Source organism: Myxocyprinus asiaticus, chromosome 26 (genome assembly GCF_019703515.2).
Source record: "Myxocyprinus asiaticus isolate MX2 ecotype Aquarium Trade chromosome 26, UBuf_Myxa_2, whole genome shotgun sequence".
Lineage (NCBI taxonomy): Eukaryota > Metazoa > Chordata > Actinopteri > Cypriniformes > Catostomidae > Myxocyprinus > Myxocyprinus asiaticus.
This window is the reverse complement of record NC_059369.1, coordinates 18,987,928-19,013,172: the sequence shown is the minus strand read 5'-3', so window position 1 is coordinate 19,013,172 and position 25,245 is coordinate 18,987,928. Positions and strand designations below refer to the sequence as shown.

Genomic DNA, 25,245 nt, shown 5'->3' with positions numbered 1-25,245 from the left:
AAATTATCTTTAAAATACAGTGTCCTGAAAAAGGGACGTTTCTTTTTTTGCTGAGTTTAGTATGAATTAACTCCTTCACGAACCCACTCGTGAAGGGAGTTTATTTATAATGTAAGTGTTTGTGACTTACGGTAAATTACAACGGCCTGAATGCAGGCGGTTGTATAAAAGATGGGGAGTTCATACTTTAAGGGAGGAGCATAAGTATATATATTTGGCTAATGAATAGCAAGCGTTCTAAACAGAGAGGACTTGTGAATAGAAAGATGTTACATCTAGGTTGTAAAACCTTGCGAATGTGTTTTGAGAAGACCATCCTGCTGCAAAACATATGTCTTGTAAGGACACACCATTCATCCATGCAATAAGGAGGCCATGCCTCTAGTTGAGTATGCTTTAACACCAATTGGACAAGTCTTACTTGCGACTCACAAGCCAGGGCAATTGCATCGACAATCCAGTGAGAAAGTCTTTGCTTGTAGATGGGCATTCCTTTCATGCGTCCTCCATAGCATATTAAGAGCTGATCAGACAGTCTGAACTGGCATGTATGCTCAACGTATGTGTGTAGCACCCGCACAGGGCATAACAAATGCAATGATTGATCCTCATCCGAATTAAATGGAGGAGGGAAGAAGGCCCAAAGGTGAACCACCTGCGCTCTGAAGGCCGTGGTTAGGACCTTAGGCACATAGCCTTTTTTGGGTTTGACAGTGGCTTTTGAAAGACCAGGACCAAATTCCAGACATGAATTGTCAATTGATGGTGCAGGTCACCGACCCGTTTTACTGAGGCCAAATCCAGCAGTAGTGCGGTCTTAACAGAGAGCATGCACAAATCAACAGAGTCCAAAGGCTCGAAGCGGGGCCCAGCAAGAGCTTTTAGGACTAAAGTTAAGTCCCAAGTTGGGACTGTTAATCGTCTTGCTCCTTTAAGGACTTTATGATTAGATCATGCTTGCCTATAGTGGCGCCGGCTTCATGTGCATGATACGCAGATATAGTCGCCACATACACTTTGAGCATTGACGGAGTGAGTCCTGCGTCTAATCGCTCTTGAAGAAATATGAGAATTTCATGTATGGGGCAGTTTACTGGGTCTTGTGAGAGACACCAACCAATGAACACATTCCATTTTAGTGCATAGAGGCGTCTCGTGGATGGCGCTCTGGCCTGTAAAATGGTGTTCATGACTGAATGTGTCAGTTCTGGTGCATTTAGCGTGCTGTGTTCAGGGGCCACACATGCAGGTTCCATAGCTTGGGCTGGGGATGCCAGATTGTGCCTTGCGCCTGAGAGAGGAGATCCCTCCTCAGCGGTATTTCACATGGTGAGCTGTATTGCATCTCTATTATTTCCGGAAACCATGGCTGGTTGGGCCATTTTGGTGCAACTAATAAAATAGTTTCGTTGGCCTCTCGGACTTTGTATATGACAGAGTGAATCAGGCACACAGGGAGAACGCATATTTGCGTTTCGCCAGCCATTTGTGGGCCATTGTGTCTGCTCTCAGCGGGTCTTGGGACTTCAAGTAATAGAGGGGACAGTGGGTATTCCCCACTGAGGCAAATAGATCAATTTCTGCTTTGCCGAATATTTCCCAAATCCTCATACAGTTTGAGGATGAAGTCTCCATTCGCCTGGTATAACCCCTTGGCATGACAATAGGTCCGCACCGTAATTCGGGCAGCCTGGGACATATGTCGCTCTCAGGGAGAGGAGATGACGCTCACTCAATAGGAGGAGGTGACGCGTCAGTCTCAACAGTGGCGGTGAATGAATTCCGCCTTGGCGGTTTATAAATGCCACAACTCTCATGTTGTCTGAGCGAACCAGGACATGACAGTTTGCCATTTCTAGGTTAAGCTCTTCGACTGACCTTGTAAGGACACGGAGCATCTTCCTGTCAGTGGCGCGTGCAGCAAGAGTGAGGAGCGGCAGCATCATCCACTGACCACTCGCCTGATGCAGCGAGAGACAAGACATTGCCATTATCATCCCCAGTGTCAGAACCGCTGGATGAGATGAGGCCACGCGCTCTTTCAGAGGGCCAGAGCTCATCTTGCACATAGCGTATCAGAAAACATACACTTTGTGGAGTTTGAAGGGCTCACGGGGCGTGTGCTGTCACGAGGAACACCTCAAATTCATCCTGCTCGACCTCGTAGCCCCACCATGCCTCCTCGTATGAATCCTCGGGTATCAAAGAAGAGGTGGGTGGGAAGGCGCGAGGCTGAATCGTCCCTCAGAACAAGGGCGATTTGCGAGCAAAGCGTCTTGAGACGACTCGTGGCCTTGCAATGAGGACAGTCTGTCTCCATGACAGCTGACTCTGCGTGGGCGTAAATACAGCTCTTATGTTGATCTGACAGCAGGATGTGCCTCTCGCACAAGGAACACTTACGGAACGACATCTTTAAAAAGATGCAAACACGTAAGTGTATGTATAAATATATATTTATATCACACAGTATACAATTGCTTTGTAAAGATACACAACACCTACCGAAGCACTGCGGGGAATCAGGATGCTGAGGCCTGTTCACCAGTCTTCTCATTGCTGTGAAGATTCCACCCGCTGACTCGTGTATATCGATGGTGAAGGGTAGAGGGCTTCTAGGCAAGAGATGATTGCTGTCTTGAAGAAATTCTGAGGAAATGGTGTTTGTGCACCTGTTTTTATAGCGGACAGTTTGGTGCCAAAACAGGCGGGGCTCAAACAACATAGCCAATATTAGAATATTGCCGTTATTGTAGAGAGGTTTCAACTAGGTCGTGTAAGAAGGCACACCCCATATGCGTTAATAAACGCAATGTCAAGTGTACTGAGTCGTAAGGGAATCTGTGTGATGCTTCAGTGATAGCCATCTCAAAATACAATTGCTATTACAGTTCATCTGTATATGGGCACATTTATGAACATGCTTTAAATAACCTCAAAAGCTCAGCAAGTTAGTAACAGGTCTATCATGTTTTAATTGGAATTTATAAGACCAAACAATCCAATAATAATAATAAAAAATGTTTTTTTGTCATATAAAAAAATATAACAGCAAGTCTGTAAATTAGCAAGAAAAAAGTTATGTATAATGATTTGCAGACTGAATAACTTCAAACAAATCCTCTTGTGCTTACTGAGTCACAGGCCACAATAACAGAATTACTCAATTTTTAAAAAGGTAAAAATCAGACTAAATATACATCAGATATATTTGCTGTGGTCTTTATAGACATTTTAATGTCTCTCTATAACTTAGAAACAATCAAATACTTTTCAATAATGCCCAATTTCTCATTTCAAAGAGCAACAAGAATTTTAGGCTGGTACAAACCTCGTTATCTCAGTTTTACACACAGTCCCTTTTAAAGGAATTTTCCGGGTTCAATTAACAAAATAAGCTGATTTCCACACACCAAAAAAAAAAAATAAAAAATAAAAATAAAAAAAATAAAAAAAAACAATTATAATTTAAATGCAGTTGTAGTTAGGCACTTTCACTGAAGTGAATGGCTCCAGTCCATAAATACACAAGACAAATATTTTACATGTTAACATGTTATATCCAATATTACAACTTTGTTTTCATGTCAACGAAACCCTGAAATCTCCGTACTGGATGTAACTTCACAGTTAAGTGGTTTTATCACACAAAAATCATGTTAACATTTATAATGTTTACGTCTTGAAATACATTTGAAATAATGTGCATTTTAGTGTTTATGGACTGGCCCCATTGAATGTGCCTTACTTTAACTGTGATGTTTGCCTTTTTTGTTTGTTAAATAAATGAAGGGCAAAATTATATTTTTGTGTTTATCAACATTATGCCACAAATGCTGTTAACTGAGCTTGTATTAAACTCGAAACCTTCCTTTAAGTTACATCTCATTGTGTTTAAATTTCAGCTATTGTCAAATAATCAGAAAACAACACCAAAATGGACACTAAATGGTATGCAAGAATCACACACTTGGAAAGAGAAATCAATTCATAACATTTGGTTTGTGTGACTATGACAATGCATGGTCAAACACCACAAGAACAAAAACATTTTGCTCCACAATTCATAAACATACAGTTTGCAAACAATGTAGACATTTTAAATGCTGTAACCACATACAGTATATCATGTGGCTTAGTCCTCAATGCTAACTCAAGCTCTACAAGTGGAATGACACCATGGCAAATCATAAAGGGACAGAGCTGACGATGGGCAAGTCGAGAAACTGTTCTCTGTGCTTCTGTTCAACACAGGTCTGAGGAGAAGTGTGTGTATGGCTAGAAGTCCAAGGTGACTAGTTGTTGTCTTTCCTCAGAATCTTCGATGCGCTGCCTGCTGCTGGGTCTTCGCTTCGTCGCTTCAAAGTACTCATCCCTCTGGCTAAAGACAAAGAAATGACGTTGTAGTTAAATGACTATTAATGCACAGAGACTGTACACAAGTATATATGATGAAATCTGCCATTATTCTTGGAGTGTAAGGAAGACACAAGCATCTACAAGATAAATAGCCTTGATTTCTAGGTGTCTGTGCTTTCCTAATAGTATAATTCTCCAAACACATACGGTGAAGCCATTCCCTTTAATTGAAGCCGGGGCATGTCTAAGCAAGTCTGTCATTCATTCTTTAGTATTAAATCACTGCAATTATGGAATGGTAATCATTAAATGCAAACATTTTAGGCCACAGTGAGGAAGAGAAGATCCCAGACAGTTTTGTGATATTTAATCACGAACTGAGGAATCCTTTGAGCTGTATTGTACAGAACTTACCTCTCTGTGACTGTTTGTGGGCTTGTCCAACCATACCAACACATGTGTAACCTCAGATTGGGAAAAAAGAGACAGGCTTTGCAATTCCTATTACAATCATTTTATGGAATTATATCTCATTATCTCTCCATGCAAACTCCGAGCACCCTCTACATAACTGTAGAGAGATACAACGGTCAGCTAATGTGTCAATACACACCTGGTTGTTGGGCATTGTTGAGAGACTGATGATCACATGACAATGTAATTAATGGAAACTCTGCTTGAGAACTTACTGGTGCAGGGTGCACTGGAAAATTAAAGGAAAATAGAACACTAGAAATGTGAGACTGAAATTAACCTATTTTCTAATAGAGAAAGTGCATAAATAATAGTGAAAATAAAATGGAAAAATATCCTTAACATCTCTATAGAGATCAAACAAAATAGAAGATGCACGTCAAGAATAGTATAAAAGGTGCTTGTGTGTATACCTATTTTGAGGTTGCTCTCCTGTGTGCTATCTCCTGAGGAAGGACCTGCTCTCCAAGCTGCTCTGGTACCATCACCATTGTTGCTTGTGTTGGTTGGAACAGTTGCAAGGAGCCCTGAGAAACATTCAGAGAGATCCATTAAAACCCCATTGGCTGCATTTAATCCGACATACAGCATCAATAAACCAACTGGAGTCTCTCATGTAAATCTAGTTAAAGATCAACTGTTAAAATATATGTGGTGTGATGCTTGCCCGCACAACACTTGCCCCAATGTTAGGGTGTTCTGGGTGCATTGCTATGTGGTTACCAAGATGTTCTGAATGGTTGTTGATTGGGAGTGCTGTGTGGTAGCTAAGTGGTTGCATACTGGCCCATGTCAAAAGAGCTCACCCTCCACCCCCTTCTCTCTATGTAAGTCTATAGACAATTCTGTAGGGTCGCCCGTTTGATCACCTACCAGGCGAAAATTGCAAGTCTGATCGCTTAGAAAAATTATCAAACACACATCTCCTTAGCAAGCATTACTAATCATTCTTCTGTAATGCTACATCATTTTCTTACCAAGGCCTCGGTAGCAGGACAGCTGCTGGCAGATCTGTTTCATTCGCTCTATGTTTATCCTGCTGGCCTCAGCGTGATTAACCATGGGTTTGGGGTAGTGCACTCCAATTATGCACTTGGCAATCTTCTGAACACTTTCTGGGGCATTCCAAGGGTCATAGATGAACTTGGCAGGGAAGCCCCTCAATATGGGCAAATAGCGCCTGTAACAAAAAATAAATAAATAATAATAAAAAAATAATAACAAAATTCAATGTTTTAAGATATGAGGCTCGCATCGAGTATCTTGTTATTTATATTATGATATCATTACTGTATATGTAGTAATTTGAACGATAGTGACTATAATGCAGGGGTCGGGGTGGCACCTTATAAAGTCTCCATTAGGATCGGTACGTCGACCGAAGCCCACTGGACAGTAACAGTGAAAGAACTGCTGGAAGAATGAGCTGCATGAAAGCCACATCCAGCTGCCTGCATTTACACTCCAGTCTGCATCCAGCAACAACTCCTCAAACACCTTCAAAACAAACAAACAAAATGATTACATACATATGTCCTTATAGTGATGTTATTTTTTCAAAAATACTTCACCTATCCCAGTTTAATGTGCAGAGAAAATCCTGCAAAGCCATTTGTAAAAATAAATAAATAAATTATATATATATATATATATATATATATATATATATATATAGGAGGAAACATAGCAGGAGTTATATTGAAAAATAATAGCAATGCCCAAGATTTAGCGGATTCTTTTGCGGTACCTTCATGCCCTCCTCCCAGCTGATCCACAGGTCTCCACGCGTGAGGAAGCAAGCAACACCGTGCCTGGCTAGATGATGGACCCACCCCTCCTGCCTCAGCTGGGTCATAATGGCATCGATCCATGGGAAACCAGTCTGGCCCTCTGCCCACTTTGCCAGAGCTTCAGGGTTCCTGTCCCACGGGATCTGCATGCAGATGGGATTGCCCTCCATTTTGTCAAAGTGTGGGTTGTTAGTGGCAGCCGTGTAGAAGAACTCACGCCAGAGCAGTTGACCGTAAAGTGACAGTGGTGGGATACTGCTTTTCTTAACCTGCAATTGAAAAACCAGAAAATGTTGAGGAAAAACCAGGCAGCCTTTTACTGAATGACCTTTCAATCAGTCTTCACAATGATAAACATTACCTTAACTTCCAGTAAGCCAATGATACTCTCTTTACCTTTTTGTAGAGGTCTGTGAGTTTGAAGTAGAAAAGTCTGCAGGAGAGGCAGCCAAAGCGGAGGTAAGGGCTCAGGCCTGTGGGGCTGGCCAACAAGGAGTTAGCATTCATTCTGGGACGCTCGAAATTAGCTACCCATGCCTGCAAGAAAATATTTAACAAATAACTAGGCTAATAGGCTAATAAAATTAGACCGACCGACCGACCGACCGACCGATATATAGACCATTTCAAGTATGTAAACAAAAACAAAGGAATTAGAATGGTCCAAACGTATTTCTGGATCCTTTCAACAAAGTCTCTTTTTCAAGGAAAGTCAGTCCATTCAGCGGCTATCTCTGGAACGCTCTTGGGCAGTTTGACCAGCTATTTTCTATGTAAACAAGCATCATGAAAGTTCAGCTCCCATCTACTTGAATGGGGAAAGACAGAAATCACCAAAACATCTTGTTTTGACAAGCAGGAAATGTTCATGGAACAATGACATCATTTGACGTCACCAACGAACAGTCCTTGAAATGGTCTATATATCTATGTCTATATCTATATCTATATCTATATATATACACACACACACACACATGGTTTTTTTTTCTCCATTGCAATGACAATGTCATATACTTGATGATTACCTTCCTCTCCAGGTGCCTCTCTAGACGTGTCAGAGCTTCAGTCTCTCCACCAGGCCACACTGCTGAGGTCAGCCCCTCGGTCTCAAAACCTGGAGCACACATGCATTACTCGGTCAAACACCCATTTACAACAGATACATGCACACATACACAAAGTGAGGAAATGCAGGTGTCTCACCAAGCTCCTCCAGTGATGGCACCCCAAACTTGTCGTCATGGTCATCGCTGACAGGAGTGCTGCATCTGCCAGTGAATTCAGCAGTGATTGACTCTGCTGGTATTTCTACAGGCTCCATTCTGCTGATGAGCATCTGAAATCGTTTATAGGTGAGAGGAGACTGCCCTCCATTTAACTCTATGATCCTACAGAAAAAAAATATATAAATAAATGAGCACACGAGTCAATGTTTATGACAAATGGACAATAACATGACGCACAATATAACAGATTAGGATCGTCAAACTTGTCAAAATATAAAATTTCAGGAAACAATGCTTAATACAGCAAAAGCTAATGTTATAAAACACACTCCTTTATTTAAAAGGTAATATATTATCAAAATTAACAAATTACACTAAAACAATGGCATGTAGCTTTGAAGCAAACATTGCTTGAGTTTTTATAAGTAATTATTCATCCAAAAATTAAACTACTGTCATTAATAACTCATATTATTCCAAATCCGTCTAACTTTTTCAAATGGAACACAAAAATGAGATGTTAGGAGTGTAGGAAGGAAGTGCAATGGAGTAGACGTGTCTGCCTCATTTCCCCACTTTGGTTTTGTTTATTTAGCTATTTACCCCACACAATTTTTGTGATGCATCATTAAAAGAACAAGACAAATTTATAACAGCAGCATCCATCAAAAATGGCAACTAAATCAGCAAAAGCATCCAAGAAAGAATCCAACACGAGAGCCGAGTCATCCACTGTGCCAAATGAAGTGAACATGGTGGCACTAACAGGCCTGTTGGAGGAGCATAGAGCAGCCCTGGAGGCTGAGTTCAGGGCCGCAATTTCATCTTTGAAGGTAAAGCTTGACTGTGTGCAGACCACAGTGTCTGACCATGGACTCTGACTTACCACGGTTGAGTCCAACGCTGAGTTATTAGATGAGCGTGTAGAACGTAGCGGAAAGTAAAATCTAAAGGCCGTGGACCTCGAAGCCCGTAGCAGGCGGAACAATATCAGGATCATTGGCCTACACGAGTCGATTGAGGGCCCGCTGCCCATTACATTTTTCTCTGAGTTACTCTTTGAAGTTTTGGGTAATTAAGTGCTGTCTTCTCCCCCAGAGCTTGACAGTGCACACAGATCCCTTACCACTAAACCCAAACCAGGCGAAAGGCCAAGAGCGGTCATAGTCCACTTTCATCCGTTTGAAATAAAGGATAAAGTCGTCCGGGAGGCACGCAAAAAATGAAGGGAGCTGCAGATTCAAGGGAAACCTATAGCCATTTACGAGGACTACAGCCCTGAGGTTTTGGAGCAGCGGGCCCAATACCGTGATGTCATGGCCGAGATGTATAAACGTGGCCTCAAACCAGCTCTTTTGTACCCGGCCAGGATTCGCATAACGACTAGAGATGGAAATAAGAAGTGGTTCACTTCAGCGGAGGAGGGCAAACGTTATTTTGCATCTCAACGTGATGTCTCCTAGTAACCTGAACCGTTGACTGACACTGTTGTTATTGGAGCCATGGATATTATCGGAGCGATCTGACAGACTTCTCGTCATCTTATTTAGGTCAGTATTTGACTCTGTTTTGAGTTACTAAATTTGAAAACCAGGAGGGTTGTATTGATTTCATGCAGATCAAGGTTATTTTTGTTCAGAAATGCACTTCCGTTCAGCTTTGTTATAAAGAATATGGTTCATACCACTGATCTGTTTAAACTCACCCTAATGCTCTTTGATTGTAAGAATAATCTGACCAGCCTTTGTTAACTATGCTTATTTTTATTGATACAAGTTTCATCTGGGGTGCTGTTAATGCATCTATTTCATTTTAATTGTACATTGACAATTAATGCATGTCTATCACTAATTGTTTTAACTCCAAAATATCTCAATACTTGTCTTCATTGCAGGAGTTTCAATGTATTGCTGGGAAAATGTATATGGGGTTTGAGGCAAGACTCAAAATAAGGAAACAAGGTATCCATAGAGATACGTGAGAGTTCTGTGCTAATTTAAAGGGAGGGTGTGTGGGGGGTATATGGTTTATTTGACTGTTACTGTTGTTGTTAAGTGTTTTTTTTCTCAGGATGTTATTTCTTGGTTCAGGTTACTGCAATATTTATATAAGACACTATCTAGATGGCTGTAGTACAATAGGAGCCAGTACAAATATCCGTTTTATCTCTTGGAAAGTAAAAGGCATGAATACCATCACTAAGACCAAGAAAGGGCTTACACATTTCAGCTCCTTAAAGAAGGCATTATTTCCTTGCAGGAAACTCATCTTCGCACTTCAGATGTTTCTTGTATTAAGGGAACATGGGTTGGTCACTGTTTCCATTCTAAGTACTCTGGGAGGGCAAGAGGGACAGCGATTCTCATACATAGAGACATTGCTTTTGAGCCTGGAACAACGGTCTCAGACCAAAATGATCATTATGTGATTGTATCGGGCATTTTTCAGATGATTCCGGTTGTGTTGGCATGCATATATGGTCCTACTGGGATGACGACAAATTCTCGCCATGTGTAGACGCAGCTCATCGCTGCTCTCAGGTGTAGCCTCGTGGCACAAGGAAGTAATATCCGACTTGAAACTGTGGCCATACAATCTCCATCTCGCTGGACGAGTTGAGATTACTCTGTGTTCCACCGAACACTCTAACGGATCCGAAAGAGACTGCCGAGCAATCCGCATCTTCATCCGTTTGCCTGCAGAAGTGAAGAGAAAAAGATTTCTCTTCCCTCTTCAATCAAGTCGACGTTGCTGATTTCTCCGCCAGCCCGCCGAGAATCAGCAGGCGTATCGCCCGCCGACAGAGTGAGGAAACGGCCTCCCGTCATCACCTGAGCCTCAAGGAATCAAGTTGGAGTTAAACGACGGATGAACACACATTCTACCTGCGTCCTCATGCGATTCAAGTAAGAGGTTTACGTCTGGGCAGAGATAGAATATTATAGTGTGTTATTCTTGTGTATCAAGGTTATTGCTTGTACAGTTTATGGACCGCCGAGTCCGCTCATTGCTGCTAATAATACTCAAGATATTAAATGTAACATACTGTTATCACGAATGAGATCTGCTGTGTTGTAGTCCAACCACATTGGACTGTTGTGTATTTCCGCCATCGCGGGTGAGAGCGGCACACTGAGTTTATCCATTAAAGAACCAAAGACCGCGGGACGGTTTACGAGCCGTCCACCGCGTCTCTGAGTGATAAACTAACAGCTGCTTTCTCTCCCACGATTGCGAAACCGGCTTTGGTGCCGCCACTTTATTCTCTCTCTCTCTCGTACTAACCACACACACGCGACCCCCTCACAAACATTCTCGCACACACTTTTGGCTAGTAGATAACTTCGTGATAAAGCTCAGCTTTGTCGCTAAGTTATCATACAACGGAGACACGCGGTAAACGGGCAGACGCCATTAACTGTCTTCTCTCCGCCCACATTCGCTGGCCGGAAATCTCATGTGACGTACTCTCCACGAGAGTCACGTCTGCCATTTTGTGCGAGTCACTCCTCACACACACACCCCCCCCCCCCTCATGTGTTATAGGCTTATTTTGGTATCTAATCATGTCACTGTTTAGTTTGTAGTTGTAAGTCGGAAGTTTATTGACTGCATTGTCTTGATTATTAATTGATATTACTGCATATCTTTGATAATTATTAATTATTGCTAATAACCAAACCCACTCCTGAACGTAGCGCACTACATTTACTGGTGCCCCGTATGAGGTTTTAATGAGTTAGATTCTATTATTTAATTTTAATTTTAATTAATAACTAAAGAAATAATTATTCATTATTTCTGATATTAACACTGATCTAAACAACCAGTAGAACCTACAGAAGTTTACATACACCTTAGCCAAATACAATTAAACTCAGTTTTTCACAATTCCTGCCATTTAATTGTAGAAAACATTCCCTGTCTCAGGTCAGTTAGGATCACTACTTTATTTTAAGAATGTGAAATGTCAGAATAATAGTAGAGAATGATTTATTTCAGCTTTATTTCTTTCATCACATTCCCAGTGTGTCATTAGTTTACATACACTTTGTTAATATTTGGTAGCATTGCCTTTAAATTGTTTAACTTGTTTAACTTAAATTGTTAAGTTTAACTTAACATTTTGGGTAGCCTTCCACAAGCTTCTCACAATAAGTTGCTGGAATTTTGGCCCATTCCTCCAGACAGAACTGGTGTGACAGTCAGGTTTGTAGGCCTCCTTGCTCACACACGATTTTTCAGTTCTGCCCACAAATTGGACTGTGGTCAGGTCTTTGTGAAGGCCAATCCATTACCTTGACTTTGTTGTCCTTAAGCCATTTTGTCACAACTTTGGAGGTATGCTTGGGGTCGTTGTCCATTTGGAAAACCCATTTGCGACTGAGCTTTAACTTCCTGGCAGATGTCTTGAAATATTGCTTCAATATATCCACATAATTTTCCTTCCACATGATGCCATCTATTCTGTGAAGTGCACCAGTCCCTCCTGCAACAAAGCACCGCTACAACATGATGCTGCCACCCCCATGCTTCATGGTTGGGATGGTGTTCTTCGGCTTGCAAGCCTCACCCCTTTTCCTCCAAACATAACGATGGTAATTATGGCAAAACAGTTCAATTTTTGTTTCATCAGATCAGAGGACATTTCTCCAAAAAGTAAGATCTTTGTCCCCATGTGCACTTGGAAACTGTAGTCTGGTTTTTTATGGTGGTTTTGGAGCAGTGGCTTCTTCCTTTCTGAGCAGCCTTTCAGGTTATGTTGATATAGGTCGTTTTACTGTGGATACAGATACATGTCTACCTGTTTCCTCCAGCATCTTCACAAGGTCCTTTGCTGTTGTTCTGGGATTAATTTGCACTTTTTGCACCAAACTACATTCATCATACCGCTCAGGAAGGAGACTCATTCGGTAATGAGTCTCCTTCTTGAGCGGTATGATGGCTGCATGGTCCCATGGAGTTTATACTTGCATACTATCGTTTGTACAGATGAATGTGGTACTTTCAGACATTTGGAAATTGCTCCCAAGGATGAACCAGACTTTTGGAGGTCCACAATTTTTTTTACTGAGGTCTTGGCTGATTTCTTTTGATTTTCCCATGATGTCAAGCAAAGAGGCACTGAGTTTGAAGGTAGGCCATAAAATACATCCACAGGTACACATCCAATTGACTCCAAATGGCCAACTAGCATATCAGAAGCTTATTGGCTAATTGCCTAAAAGCTAGACATCATTTTCTGGAACTTTCCAAGCCGCTTAAAGGCACAGTTAACTTCTAAGCTTCTGACCCACTGCAATTGTGATATAGTCAATTAAAAGTGAAACAATCTGTCTGTAAACTATTGTTGGAAAAATTACTTTTGTCATGAACAAAGTAGATGTCCTAAACGACTTGCCAAATCTATATAGTTTACTAAGATGAAATCTGTGGATTGGTTAAATTTTTTTTAATGACTTCAACCTAGTGCATTTAAACTTCTGACTTAAACTGTAGGTGTATTTATTACCAAGTCATTCACAGCCATCTTCGCAAAAACTTTTCACTCCTTGCTTGATGTCTGTAAAGCAGATATAGAGAGATGGTCTTCTCTCCCAATATTGTTAATAGGCTGTGTTAATTTGGTTAAAATGGTAATTTTGCCCAAATTTTTATACCTTTTTCAACATATACCAACACTTATTAACAAAGTCTTTTTTTGTTACTTTTAATCGGATAACAAACTCTTTTAATTATTATTATTAATAAGTGTGCACGCATTAAGAGAACGGTTCTCCAACCTCCAAAGTCTAAGGGGGGCCTTACCCTACCTAATTTCCAACAATACTATTGGGCCTGCAATATTAATAAACTTCTTTATTGGATTGGTCCCTCAGGTGCCCCCGAATGTCCTATTTGGGCCCAAATGGAAATGTCATCCACAAAATATTCCCTTCATTCAGAGATTTTCTCCCAGCTTCCAATAACTACCAAAGATGTCTCAGAAAGTTTAGTGGTTACCAATGCTCTTAAAATATGGGTCCAATTTAGGAAGCATTTCGGGTTGATTAGTCCATTGTCTTTGGCTCATATCTTGAACCATTATTCTTTTCAGCCATCATGTTCAGACCCACATGTTTTTCGTGACTGGTCTTCTAGGAGTCTCAGTACCATCAAGGACCTTTATAATAAAGGAATATTTTTATCTTTTACAGAATTATCAGATAAATATGATCTTCCTAACACTCAACTTTTTCATTTCTTTCAGATCAGGCATTTTGTACAAAACCTATTTCCTAAATTTCCGAATCTCCCTTCTCTCTCTCTCAATCCAGACAGAAAAGGGTTAATCTCTGTCATTTATGAATCCATAGATTCATTAAATCCAGACCCCACTGTATCTCTTAAGAACACCTGGGAGCTGGAGCTGGGAGTGGCCTTATTGGAAGTAGAGTCGGATTACATACTTGATTTAGTACACTCTTCATCTATACAGTGCATCCGGAAAGTATTCACAGTGCTTCACTTTTCCCACATTTTGTTATGTTACAGTCTTACTCCAAAATGGATTAAATTCATTATTTTCCTCAAAATTCTACAAACAATACCCCATAATGACAATGTGAAAGAAGTTTGTTTGAAATCTTTGCAAATTTATTAAAAATAAAAAACGAAAAAAAAAAGAAAAAAAAAATCACATGTACATAAGTATTCATAGCCTTTGCCATGACACTCAAAATTGAGCTCAGGCGCATCCTGTTTCCACTGATCATCCTTGAGATGTTTCTACAACTTGAATGGAGTCCACCTGTGGTAAATTCAGTTGATTGAACATGATTTGGAAAGGCACACACCTGTCTATATAAGGTCCCACAGTTAACAGTGTATGTCAGAGCACAAACCAGCCATGAAGTCCAAGGAATTGTCTGTAGACCTCCGAGACAGGATTGTATCGAGGCACAGATCTGGGGAAGGGTAAAGAAAAATTTCTGCAGCACTGAAGGTCCCAATGAGCACAGTGGCCTCCATCCATAAATGGAAGAAGTTTGGAACCACCAGGACTCTTCCTAGAGTTGGCCGCCTGGCCAAACTGAGCGATCGGGGGAGAAGGGCCTTAGTCAGGGAGGTGACCAAGAACCCAATGGTCACTCTGGCAGAGCTCCAGTGTTTCTCTGTGGAGAGAGGAGAACCTTCCAGAAGAACAACCATCTCTGCAGCACTCCACCAATCAGGCCTGTATGGTAGAGTGGCCAGACGGAAGCCACTCCTCAGTAAAAGGCACATGACAGCCTGCCTGGAGTTTGCCAAAAGGCACCTGAAGGACTCTCAGACCATGAGAAACAAAGATTGAACTCTTTGGCCTGAATGGCAAGCGTCATGTCTGGAGGAAACCAGGCACCGCTCATCACCTGGCCAATACCATCCCTACAGTGAAGCATGGTGGTGGCAGCATCATGCTGTGGGGATGTTTTTCAGCGGCAGGAACTGGGAGACTAGTCAAGAACGAGGGAAAGATGAATGCAGCAATGTACAGAGACATCCTTGATGAAAACCTGCTCCAGAGTGCTCTGGACCTCAGACTGGGGCGAAGGTTCATCTTCCAACAGGACAACGACCCTAAGCACACAGCCAAGATAACAAAGGAGTGGCTATGGGACAACTCTGTGAATGTCCTTGAGTGGCCCAGCCAGAGCCCAGACTTGAACCTGATTGAACATCTCTGGAGAGATCTGAAAATGGCTGTGCACCGACGCTCCCCATCCAACCTGATGGAGCTTGAGAGGTCCTGCAAAGAAGAATGGGAGAAACTGCCCAAAAATAGGTGTGCCAAGCTTGTAGCATCATACTCAAAAAGACTTGAGGCTGTAATTGGTGCCAAAGGTGCTTCAACAAAGTATTGAGCAAAGGCTGTGAATACTTATGTGATTTTTTTATTTTTAATAAATTTGCAAATATTTCAAACAAACTTCTTTCATGTTGTCATTATGGGGTATTGTTTGTAGAATTTTGAGGAAAATAATGAATTTAATCAATTTTGGAATAAGGCTGTAACATAACAAAATGTGGAAAAAGTGAAGCGCTGTGAATACTTTCCGGATGCACTGTATGTGCTCGAAATGGTTTGATACAATGCAAGATCCTACATAGAGTACATTACACCAACGCCAGATTAGCAAAGATATACCCAGATCGAAGTGACACCTGCAATAGATGCAGACAGTCCCCAGCCAATCATGCTCACATGTTCTGGTCCTGTCCAGGATTGGCAGAGTTCTGGTCTAAAATATTTGACACTTTTGAAAAGATCTTTAATGTATCAGTCACTCCAAACCCTTTTACAGCTCTGTTTGGAATTCCTTTTAAATTAATTTGTCTTCAACTGTACAAAATGTTGTTGCCTTTACTGGCAAGAAGGCTCATTCTCATTAAATGGAAACACCTCTCCACCTTCACATGATAGATGAATAAAATAAATTCTGTTGTGTTTGAAATTGGAAAAATTACGATTCTCTTTAAAAGGGTCCCTAAAAACATTTCATAAAACGTAGAAGTCTTTTTTAGATTACATTAATACCATGTGTTAGGTATCAATGTAATCGATGTTAGGCAGAATGTTAATGACTGACAGCCTCAGTCACTATTCACTTTCATTGCATAGAAAAAGAAGCAACGAAAGTGAATGGTGACTGAGGCTGTTATTGTGCCAAACATTTCTTTTTGGAGAAACGGAAATGGAAGAAAGACAAATGTGTTTGGAAGTACATGAGGGTGAGTAAATTATTAAAACATTTTTCTTTCATTTTTGGATGAACAATACCTAAAACAGTACTTGAAGTTTTCAGGTATCTAAAAGCAATATAAAGTATTCAAGTAAACATTAAGAAACTTAAATAAATAAATGAATAATAGTAATCAAATGAAAAACAAAACTACCATTATTGTATATCAAAATACAGGACATTCATTCGTTAATTTATTGGGTTATTATGTATAATCAGACCTTGCACATCATGGGGATGTTTAGAACTTTGGGGATGAAAGGTTTCTGTGAGTGCAGATTTCATGTGGGTCTGGTAATAACCTCCCACATGACTGCTGGCATCTACAAATATGGGCGTCATATGGGCATGTGGCAATGAGTACATACACACACTCACTTGTCAAGATCATAAAGTGTGTGGGAGATCCTGATGCAGACTTCCACCCCAGCTTCAGTGGCCAGCTTCTTAATGGCTGCATCTCGATCCTTCCCGAAGGGCTCGGAGTCATACTCATATGACAGCCGGCTGATTTTCCACTCCTAAGAAAAAAAAGAGAGAATCAAACAAGGGCTCTGCCAGGACACACACAATATAGCTGCAAACATTCTCTGAGGTTTCACACACACAAAACATTAGTAGAACAGAGCTATTAGTTGTTGACTAGTCTCTAGGCAGTCTGTTTAGTGACCTTGAATAGCCTTGGAAAGACATCCGTGGGTTGTCCCCTGATGACGAAGAGGCGAGAGTTAAGTTTGCGGAGGCTTGCATCCAAGTCCTCCAGACATTGCAGTAAAAATCTGTAATGCAGAGAACACAGAGTGCCAAACACTCAGTTAAATGAACAGGGAGGAATCATCCTTCAATAGATTTATAAAGGTAGACTCTGAACATTGATGTCAACTGTATATTAAAAATCTTAACATTGCTTTGGAAAAAATAAAAAAACCGTAAAGTTGCACTCAGTAACTTTTTTGTTTGTGTCATCTTGGAATTGTGGCACCGAGACCTAGTTGCATAGATGTGACTTCATTTAAAATCATTAGTTTTAAGTTACTGATGCCATTGCAGAAATTAACTATTCACAGTCAGCCATGATTACTTTAATGCATGAGTGAAAGTGTCCAATAACAGGGCAGTTTTTTGAGATTATTGAGTACTAGTATTTGGCCGGTCACGGGATTCCAACATGGCAGCTCCCATAAGGGGACCCTCTCCAAGTAGAATAAAACAGCTTTTATAAGATTACTGATATGACTGGAGTCTTCATATTCAATAAACTTATACATTTATACTTGGATTGTTGCACAGATGACTAGGCTAAATCTTGAAAAGAACACTGGACAGATTTGAAAGCCCTCTATGATGTTCTGTTGGCTACACTGAACATTAGGAAATAATAATAAGCTTAACCCCGTCTCAGCTAGAGTCACGCTGCTTTTGCAGACTAGAGGTCTCTCTTGTGAGACTGGATCAGCAGTACAACATCCAGTTCAGCCTGTCTGCAACCTACCTCAGGTTGGCTGATCCTGCACAGCATGCACCAGGGCCAAGGTGAAGATAAGTCAGAGCATGCCTCCTTAAAGGGATAGTTCAACCAAAAAAATTTCACTCATCATTTACTCAGCCTCATGTCATCCAAGATGTGTATGTCTTTCCTTCCTCTGCTGAACACAAATATTTTTAGAAGAATATTTTAGCTCTGTATGTCCTCAAAATGCAAGTGAATGCATAAAAATAATGTAAGCTCCAAAAAGTAGATAAAGGCACCATTAAAGCAATCTATAAGACTCCAGTGGTTAAATCTATATCTTCAGAAGTGATATGAAGGTGTGGATGAGAAACAATATTTAAGTCTAGTTTTACTATAAAAATTCTCCTCCCTGTTCAGTAGGTGGCAATATGCACAAAGAATGTGCATCACAAAAAACAAAAGAATGTGAAAGCGAAAGAGGAGATTGACAGTAAAAAAAGGACTTAAAGGGGACATATTATGCCCTTTTTTACATTATGTAATATAAGTCTCAGGTGTCCTCAGAATGTATCTGTCAAGTTTCAGCTCAAAATACCTCACAGATTATTTATTCTACCATGGCTTTATACCCGTTTTGTAGACCTGTTCCAAATGGGCTGTTTTAGTGTCTGTGGCTTTAAATGTGAAGGAGCTACTGCTCCCCACACCTGGAAGTGGGCTGTGCCTTTCCTGCTGGTGCCATGAAAAACAGCTATAGTTGTCGAAAATACCACTATCGTTTCATAATCGTTTTTGAAATAATGACCGGTTTTATTACATGGAAAATCTTCATTGCATGACCACTCATGCGGGACTGTGGAGGATGCCAATCAGTTTATATCGTAAACTGAAACAGAGCTACAGCTTCATTTTTATGGAATTAGCACAAACGGCTCTAGCAAGGAGATAAACATGGCGGACTGTGCGCTGCTCGCTCAGGTTTTAATGAGGGTGGATCTAAGCTACTCGGGCAGATCTCTTCACCAGCTGCGGGCGGTACCTTTCCGCTTTTGACATCATAAGGGGCTGCAAACCTGAACGGCTCAATTGGAGACACTGTTTTTTATTGATGGGGAAAGGAAAGAAACGAGGGGATGGTCTTTTACCATATTTTGTGGTTGTCCATATATATTGAGGACACATAATTATGTTAAAAAATTAAAAAGTGGATTTTGCATAATATGTACCCTTTAAATATTGATCCGTTTCTCACTCATCATCCTGCTTCTGAAGTCACTGATTAAACCACATGAGTCGTATGGACTACTTTTATGCTGCCTTTATGTGCTTTTGGAGCTTCAAAGTTCTGGTCACCATTTATTTGCATTGAATGGACCCACAGAGCTGAGATATTCTTCTAAAAATCTTCATTTGTGTTATGCTGAAGAAAGTCATACACACCTGGGATATCATGAGGGTGAGTAAATGATGAGAGAATTTTCATTTTTGGGTGAACTTTCCCTTCAAAATCACTGCCATGGGCTCTTACAAAATGGTCTAGGTAGTATGACATGAAACACTTTTGGGAAATTGACATGTCCTGCATGATGTGCTTCATAAAAAATTATTTTAAATAGCGTTTCCAAGGACATGTTCTGTGTCAACTACACATCTGTAAATCAAAAGCACACACTTTGGCTTGCTTCACAAAATCCAGCACTATGGAAATCTATAAAGTACACTAACTACACCAGGAAATGTTTTCTGTTTCCCAAATTTCAATTGTAGATTGAGGAAGAACAAAGTTATCTTTAAAAGGGTCATGACATGATGAATCAAATTTTCCTTGATCTTTTGACATATAAGACGTCATTGTACTATAAAAACATTCTGCAAGTTTCAGAACTGAAAACTTCTTCCTTAATAGAAAAAGAGCATTTATTCAAACCAGGCTCTAGAAACGAGCCGTTTGGAATTTGTGGAACTTGACATCACAAGGACCAAAAACATCTGCATATGACTGCCTCCAGCAAGACATCAATGCCTATTTTTCGTCATTGCACCCTTGGCCCCGCCCACTGGCGCTCAGACAGTCACACTCACACAGGTGAAGAGGAGAGAGGGCCTTTCATGGGAGATTCATCCAAAGGGGACTTATACAGGACACCTTCACATTCCTATCTGGATTTAAATGTTTTTTTTTACATAAAACTGCATTAGATGAATGGCTTTGACCATTATTGTTCATCTCGTGCCGCTTTTAAAAGATGCGATATCATGTTAAGTTAGGACTCTAAAAAGAAGACCCTGTGTTTCATCTTCTTGTTGTGCTGTTTTGAAGGCATCCTGGACCGTTTTTGCACCCATCTGTTCTATTTTTAGTACACATGCACTATATGGACGTCTTTAATCGATTAATCGTTTCGATGCATTTCCGGTGATGTGTGGCACGTTTTAAGAGCGGTACAAGCGCAACATTTAAAAAGACATCTCATTCTGCTGCTGCCAATGACTGTGTAAACAAACACGGAAGATGTGAGATGTGAAGACCAGCATCTCTGCTTTGGCCTGTTGCTGGTGGAAGCACCAAACGTCACCATGGACTGTATAACATTTGTGTATTCAGAACATTTCAGCATGGATATATGTGCTTATGGCTCATTTCAGTGTGGTTTGCTTGTGAACCAGTCACAATATGATTCAAGCTTTGCAAAAGAACTGTTATTAAAGCATGGGGCAGTTAAACACTACCAAAACCATGAGTAAACATTTTCATTCATGAATGTTTCAAATGTCATGACTGTTTTTTAGTTGCTGTGCTTTAGGGGAAATGTTTATACATTCAGATGAAATATGTTGGGTTTACATTGTGTGTGTTACCCTGAAATGTACTTTTATAAATGATAATGTGAAGTTTGCTCATTTTCTTTCAAATGAGTTTCAAATAAGGCTGTATTTGATGGACTGCATGAACTTTGCCAATCAGAACAGCTGGCGTTTAAACTGAAGTCTTAAAGGGCCAGATAGCTTTAAACCAAGCTTTTAGACAGAGGGCAAGAGACAGGGTGGAAAATGATCATATATTATTAAATTATGATTGTTTTAAAAATAAATAAAAAAAAATATGTCATGACCCCTTTAATACATGACCAAGATATGCTTGGATGGGTACTGAATGTTTTCTAATTGTACTCTACTTCCTGTGTAATACTGAGCTAAACTTGATTTAATCTTTTTCACAGCCTGTTTGTACAGTGAATGTAAATTCTGTTTTAAAAGTTTTACTAGGTTATCGTCAAAATTGTCTTCAACGTAATCACTAAAGGACTGTATACAGAGCAATCCAGGGTACTAGAACACTATGAGCTCCCAAAAGAAGCCTCTGTGTGGGGTGTTATTTTGGCAACGGATAATTATATCTATAACCATTATAAAGAGCAGTGGTGGTACAAGCGAGAGGATGTTGGAGAAAGGAGGGAAAGTAGGTCAGTGCCGAAAGGGGAGGTAACAGCATCTACTGACACACTGACCTACTTCCATGTCCTGCACCCGGGAGAGAAGTGACTGTGCTAGACGTTACATCATTATTCAGCTATGAGGGGACCACCTAAGCATGCCAAAAGAATATCCCACCACAGACCAAAAATATCATCACATAGGCTAGAGGGTGATGATATACAGTACACAATTCTACCCCAGCACATAACTGTATATCTGTACGTAGCTTTTTGTATATGCATTATTTTGTCTTGATAAATTATACCTTTTTATTATTAATTATCTGTGCACTGGAAGCATCTGTCACCAAAGCAAATTCTTTGTGTGTGTAAACTCCCTTGACAATAAAGCTCATTCTGATTCTGATTAGAGAATACTCTTAAATGGAAATACATCAAGCACTAGCAACAGGCCATAATGACAGTTTCTTATTGCAGTAGTTCACATTTACTCTATTAGTCCTTACAAAATAGTAATCCTGCACAGAAAAGACAACTAGGTCATTCCAGCAATTTAGTAATATTTACAGCAAGTCCCCAGTACAAAATATGATATTTACATATATTATTTAATTTGACCTGATAACAATTTTAATAAGCTTGGTAAAAAAAAAAAATAATAATAAAAAAAAAACAGTAATGTTACACACTACTGTGGGCATAAAAGTCGAATTTTAAATATTGAAAATCATTTTAATCTGTTAATGTCATTTCCTCATGTCCCCAGAGCTGCACGTCAAACATCTTTGACAAAAATAAGTGTTAAATTAGCAGATTTCTCCATTTTGTTCCATCCAATTATGTGGTATGACACTTTCTCACTAACATGTATTCAGTTGCGGTAAATGTGTAATTTTAACACAGATAGCAGAGGTTTAGTTATTGCCCACCCTGTAATGTCATGATACTATGACCTTTAATTGAAGATGTACGTTATGAAATGATATCACACACACCGGAGGTGACATCAGCCATTCAGCAAATTTATTCTGAGGTATATGAAGTTTGTAAATCTTTTGTTATTGAGGTTTTCCTTTATTTTGTGATGTTATTCATATGTGGTCAAACTTCACATGTCCACACCATATATTGAAATTTTTTAATTTCATGTTAACAGAAATAAAATCATCAATATAAGTTCACAATTATGTTTGCAAGATATCATTCACAGTCCATGTAGTGGCTAATTTATTATCCATTAAATGTCGACCCCATTGTCGTCCAATCCATCATTTTCCACCCTGACCCTGCCCTTTTAACTGGATGGACATCTGAAGTCATTTAGCTTCACTGGTATGACTTATAAAATCTTTAACATGTCCCTTTAATAATGAAACATAAACACTTATAAAAGTATGCCAAAATATGACCGAATTGTAGGAATGACCCAGCTAATACGGTTTGCTGGTCTTAGCTGGACTGTTGGCTGATTTTAGAAGGGTTTTGTGCTCTTTCCAGCAGGTCAGCTTAAATTAAAGTTTAAAATGTACCTTTTTTTTTTTTTTTCCAGCAAGAAAAACAAATCAAATATTAAAACACAAGGTCTGTGAAATGTCCACAACTAAACTGCACCAAACAGGCCCACTCATGGCCAACATGCTAACGTTTACTCTTTTGGGGGAAGAAAAATAATAACCTTATTATGAGAGATTCAGAGGTTTACTCTATAAAAACAAACCTCACCTCTAAAGGGGAAACATACTACATTTTAATGCAATATAATATCTTTCCATGCTATAACTGCATGCTTTATCATGTCACAGCATGCCATACAGAACCTGTTACATACTGAGCTAATGATATTCAACCTGTGACAAATGATAGATAGTGTAAAGTGGCCATATGAGGTCATTTTCAGCCTTAAATCTTTATCTTTAACGTTGTTCCACATGTAAGCACAAGAAATTATCATCAATACTTGTTTGTTGACACCATTTAAATGATTACTTTAGATTGTAGTACAGTTTTGTTAGTACCCGCCTCACTGTATGCAGGTGGTGATTTCTGACTCACTCTTGTCCTATCTGTGCTTGTGTTTTGTTCCAAATGTAAACTCACCTCCATCTGCTGATTCCCACGTTGGACGATCCCGCAAACCAGGGGTCCAGTATGTAAACGCATCTCAGAGTGTCTGCTCCCGCAATCGAGTCTCGCAGTGCTGGGTTATCATGGAGCCTCAAGCCCTTTCTGAACCAGTAGATCGTATTGACCACCATTACTCCAAGTATCCTGTAAACCCTGTAATCACGAATGTTCCCGCAAAAACTTAGATCCCAGATGTATGAAGACAGTCAAAACAAGATCTGGGCCTGCTTTTTTTCAACCTTGCTCAAGAAAAACTTTTCCCATTTTGAAGCAGGATCTCTGCTTCCGTGACTGCTGAATCAACCAGCTTAAATTCATACAGTTGCTTTGCTCACCCTGTGATTGACGCGATGCATGTACACAAACAATATATTTAGAATGTTTTATTCACACAATGCGCCTTAACCAATCACACAGCACTGCGGTGAAACTGATGAATTCATGCAAACAAACACGCACAGGAAAAATTCAACAAAGAAAACAGGAAGGAAAAGATAAAAGACAAGCGTTCAACTTCTTCATTGTGCATTCATTAATCACGCCTTATATCCAAATAATATCCATCGATAAGCATTCATTCATCTACATGGCAATACGAGCGTCGATTGAAGGGGTAAATATTACGCGATTGTTATTCTCTTCAGTTAAATCGTTTGAATTTCTATTTTCATACACCCTGTGAACAGTCAGCAATTAGTCGACTCCACCCACATGCTGACGCACATTAGCGCCTACGCAGCTGATTGGTCAAATCCGCCCGCACACGTAATTCACTATCACGTTTCTGTGGTGTGGTCGCTCAAACCCGCACATCGTATTCATTGATAATCTTACAGATTAGGTTGCTTTTGTCAAGTTAGTGGCGTGTTTTTGTTTATCTGTTATCGTAAAGTGTTATGAACCCCTAAAATGATAATTAAATTAGATAAATACGTAATAAAAACTGGTTCATGCCTATTTGCTGCTCGATTCTGAGTGTGAGTACCCGGATAGGCACATGAACACAGGCCAGGCACAAAGGAACAACAAATGAGGTAACTTGGGTACAAGTTTTGTCATAAGAAATGTTTGTGAACAAGTCAAGTAGTAGGACATTTACTGTAGTTCACCTCAAGTCTATACAGTATTAGTGCCATAACTGATATAATCATTATATAACTTAATATAGTTGGGTAATGTAATACATTATACAATATTATTAGATTGTGCTGTGATATTACTTTTCCCCACATCAACATTGACATTACACTGTAAAAAAAAATTACATTTTAATTATGCTACAGTGGAAATCTATTAATTGGTTAAACAGCAAGTTGCCTTACCATATACAGTGGAAAAAAAAACAAAACATTTTTGACAATACTTAATTAGTAATTCATTACTTATCATATTGTAAAGTAAAATTATTTAATTATTTACATCATTTACACCTTTTATATTATCTTTAACAAAACATTTTCATTTAAAACATTTTCAAATTTTCACAGCAAAATAGCGCTCCCAGAATTTAATGTCCCATCGCATTTGATTATTTTATATTTATATAATGTTTCTTCTTTTTTTTTTTTTTTTTTTTGGTTGCGGACATTGAGTGTTTTATTTTAATGTCATGAGTGA

General features: G+C 39.7%; 1 protein-coding gene across 1 annotated transcript; it reads right to left on the bottom strand.

The window, feature by feature from the left end:
- Window positions 1-2,951: 2,951 nt before the first annotated feature.
- On the bottom strand, window positions 2,952-24,327 carry LOC127417374 (cryptochrome-1-like). Its single transcript, XM_051657374.1, has 13 exons — window positions 23,602-24,327; window positions 17,285-17,393; window positions 16,993-17,135; window positions 7,830-8,014; window positions 7,652-7,740; window positions 7,020-7,160; window positions 6,581-6,892; window positions 6,179-6,330; window positions 5,811-6,013; window positions 5,247-5,360; window positions 4,973-5,062; window positions 4,774-4,824; window positions 2,952-4,381 (listed from the first exon to the last, which is right to left on the bottom strand). Exons 1-13 carry the CDS (start codon window positions 23,757-23,759, stop codon window positions 4,296-4,298), a joined length of 1,833 nt encoding a protein of 610 aa, XP_051513334.1. The 5' UTR covers window positions 23,760-24,327; the 3' UTR covers window positions 2,952-4,295.
- Between the last annotated feature and the right edge of the window lie 918 nt (window positions 24,328-25,245).

What these genes read in the sequence shown, in the direction of transcription:
- LOC127417374 (XM_051657374.1), bottom strand. Translation starts at nt 23,759, where the DNA reads ATGGTGGTCAATACGATCTACTGGTTCAGAAAGGGCTTGAGGCTCCAT. An exon ending in GTCCTGCTACCGAGGCCTTG is followed by an intron (nt 5,361 to 5,810) that starts GTAAGAAAATGA and finishes AATGTTTCTCAG; the next exon opens with GGCTCCTTGCAACTGTTCCA. An exon ending in CAACAATGCCCAACAACCAG is followed by an intron (nt 4,825 to 4,972) that starts GTGTGTATTGAC and finishes TCCCAATCTGAG; the next exon opens with GTTACACATGTGTTGGTATG.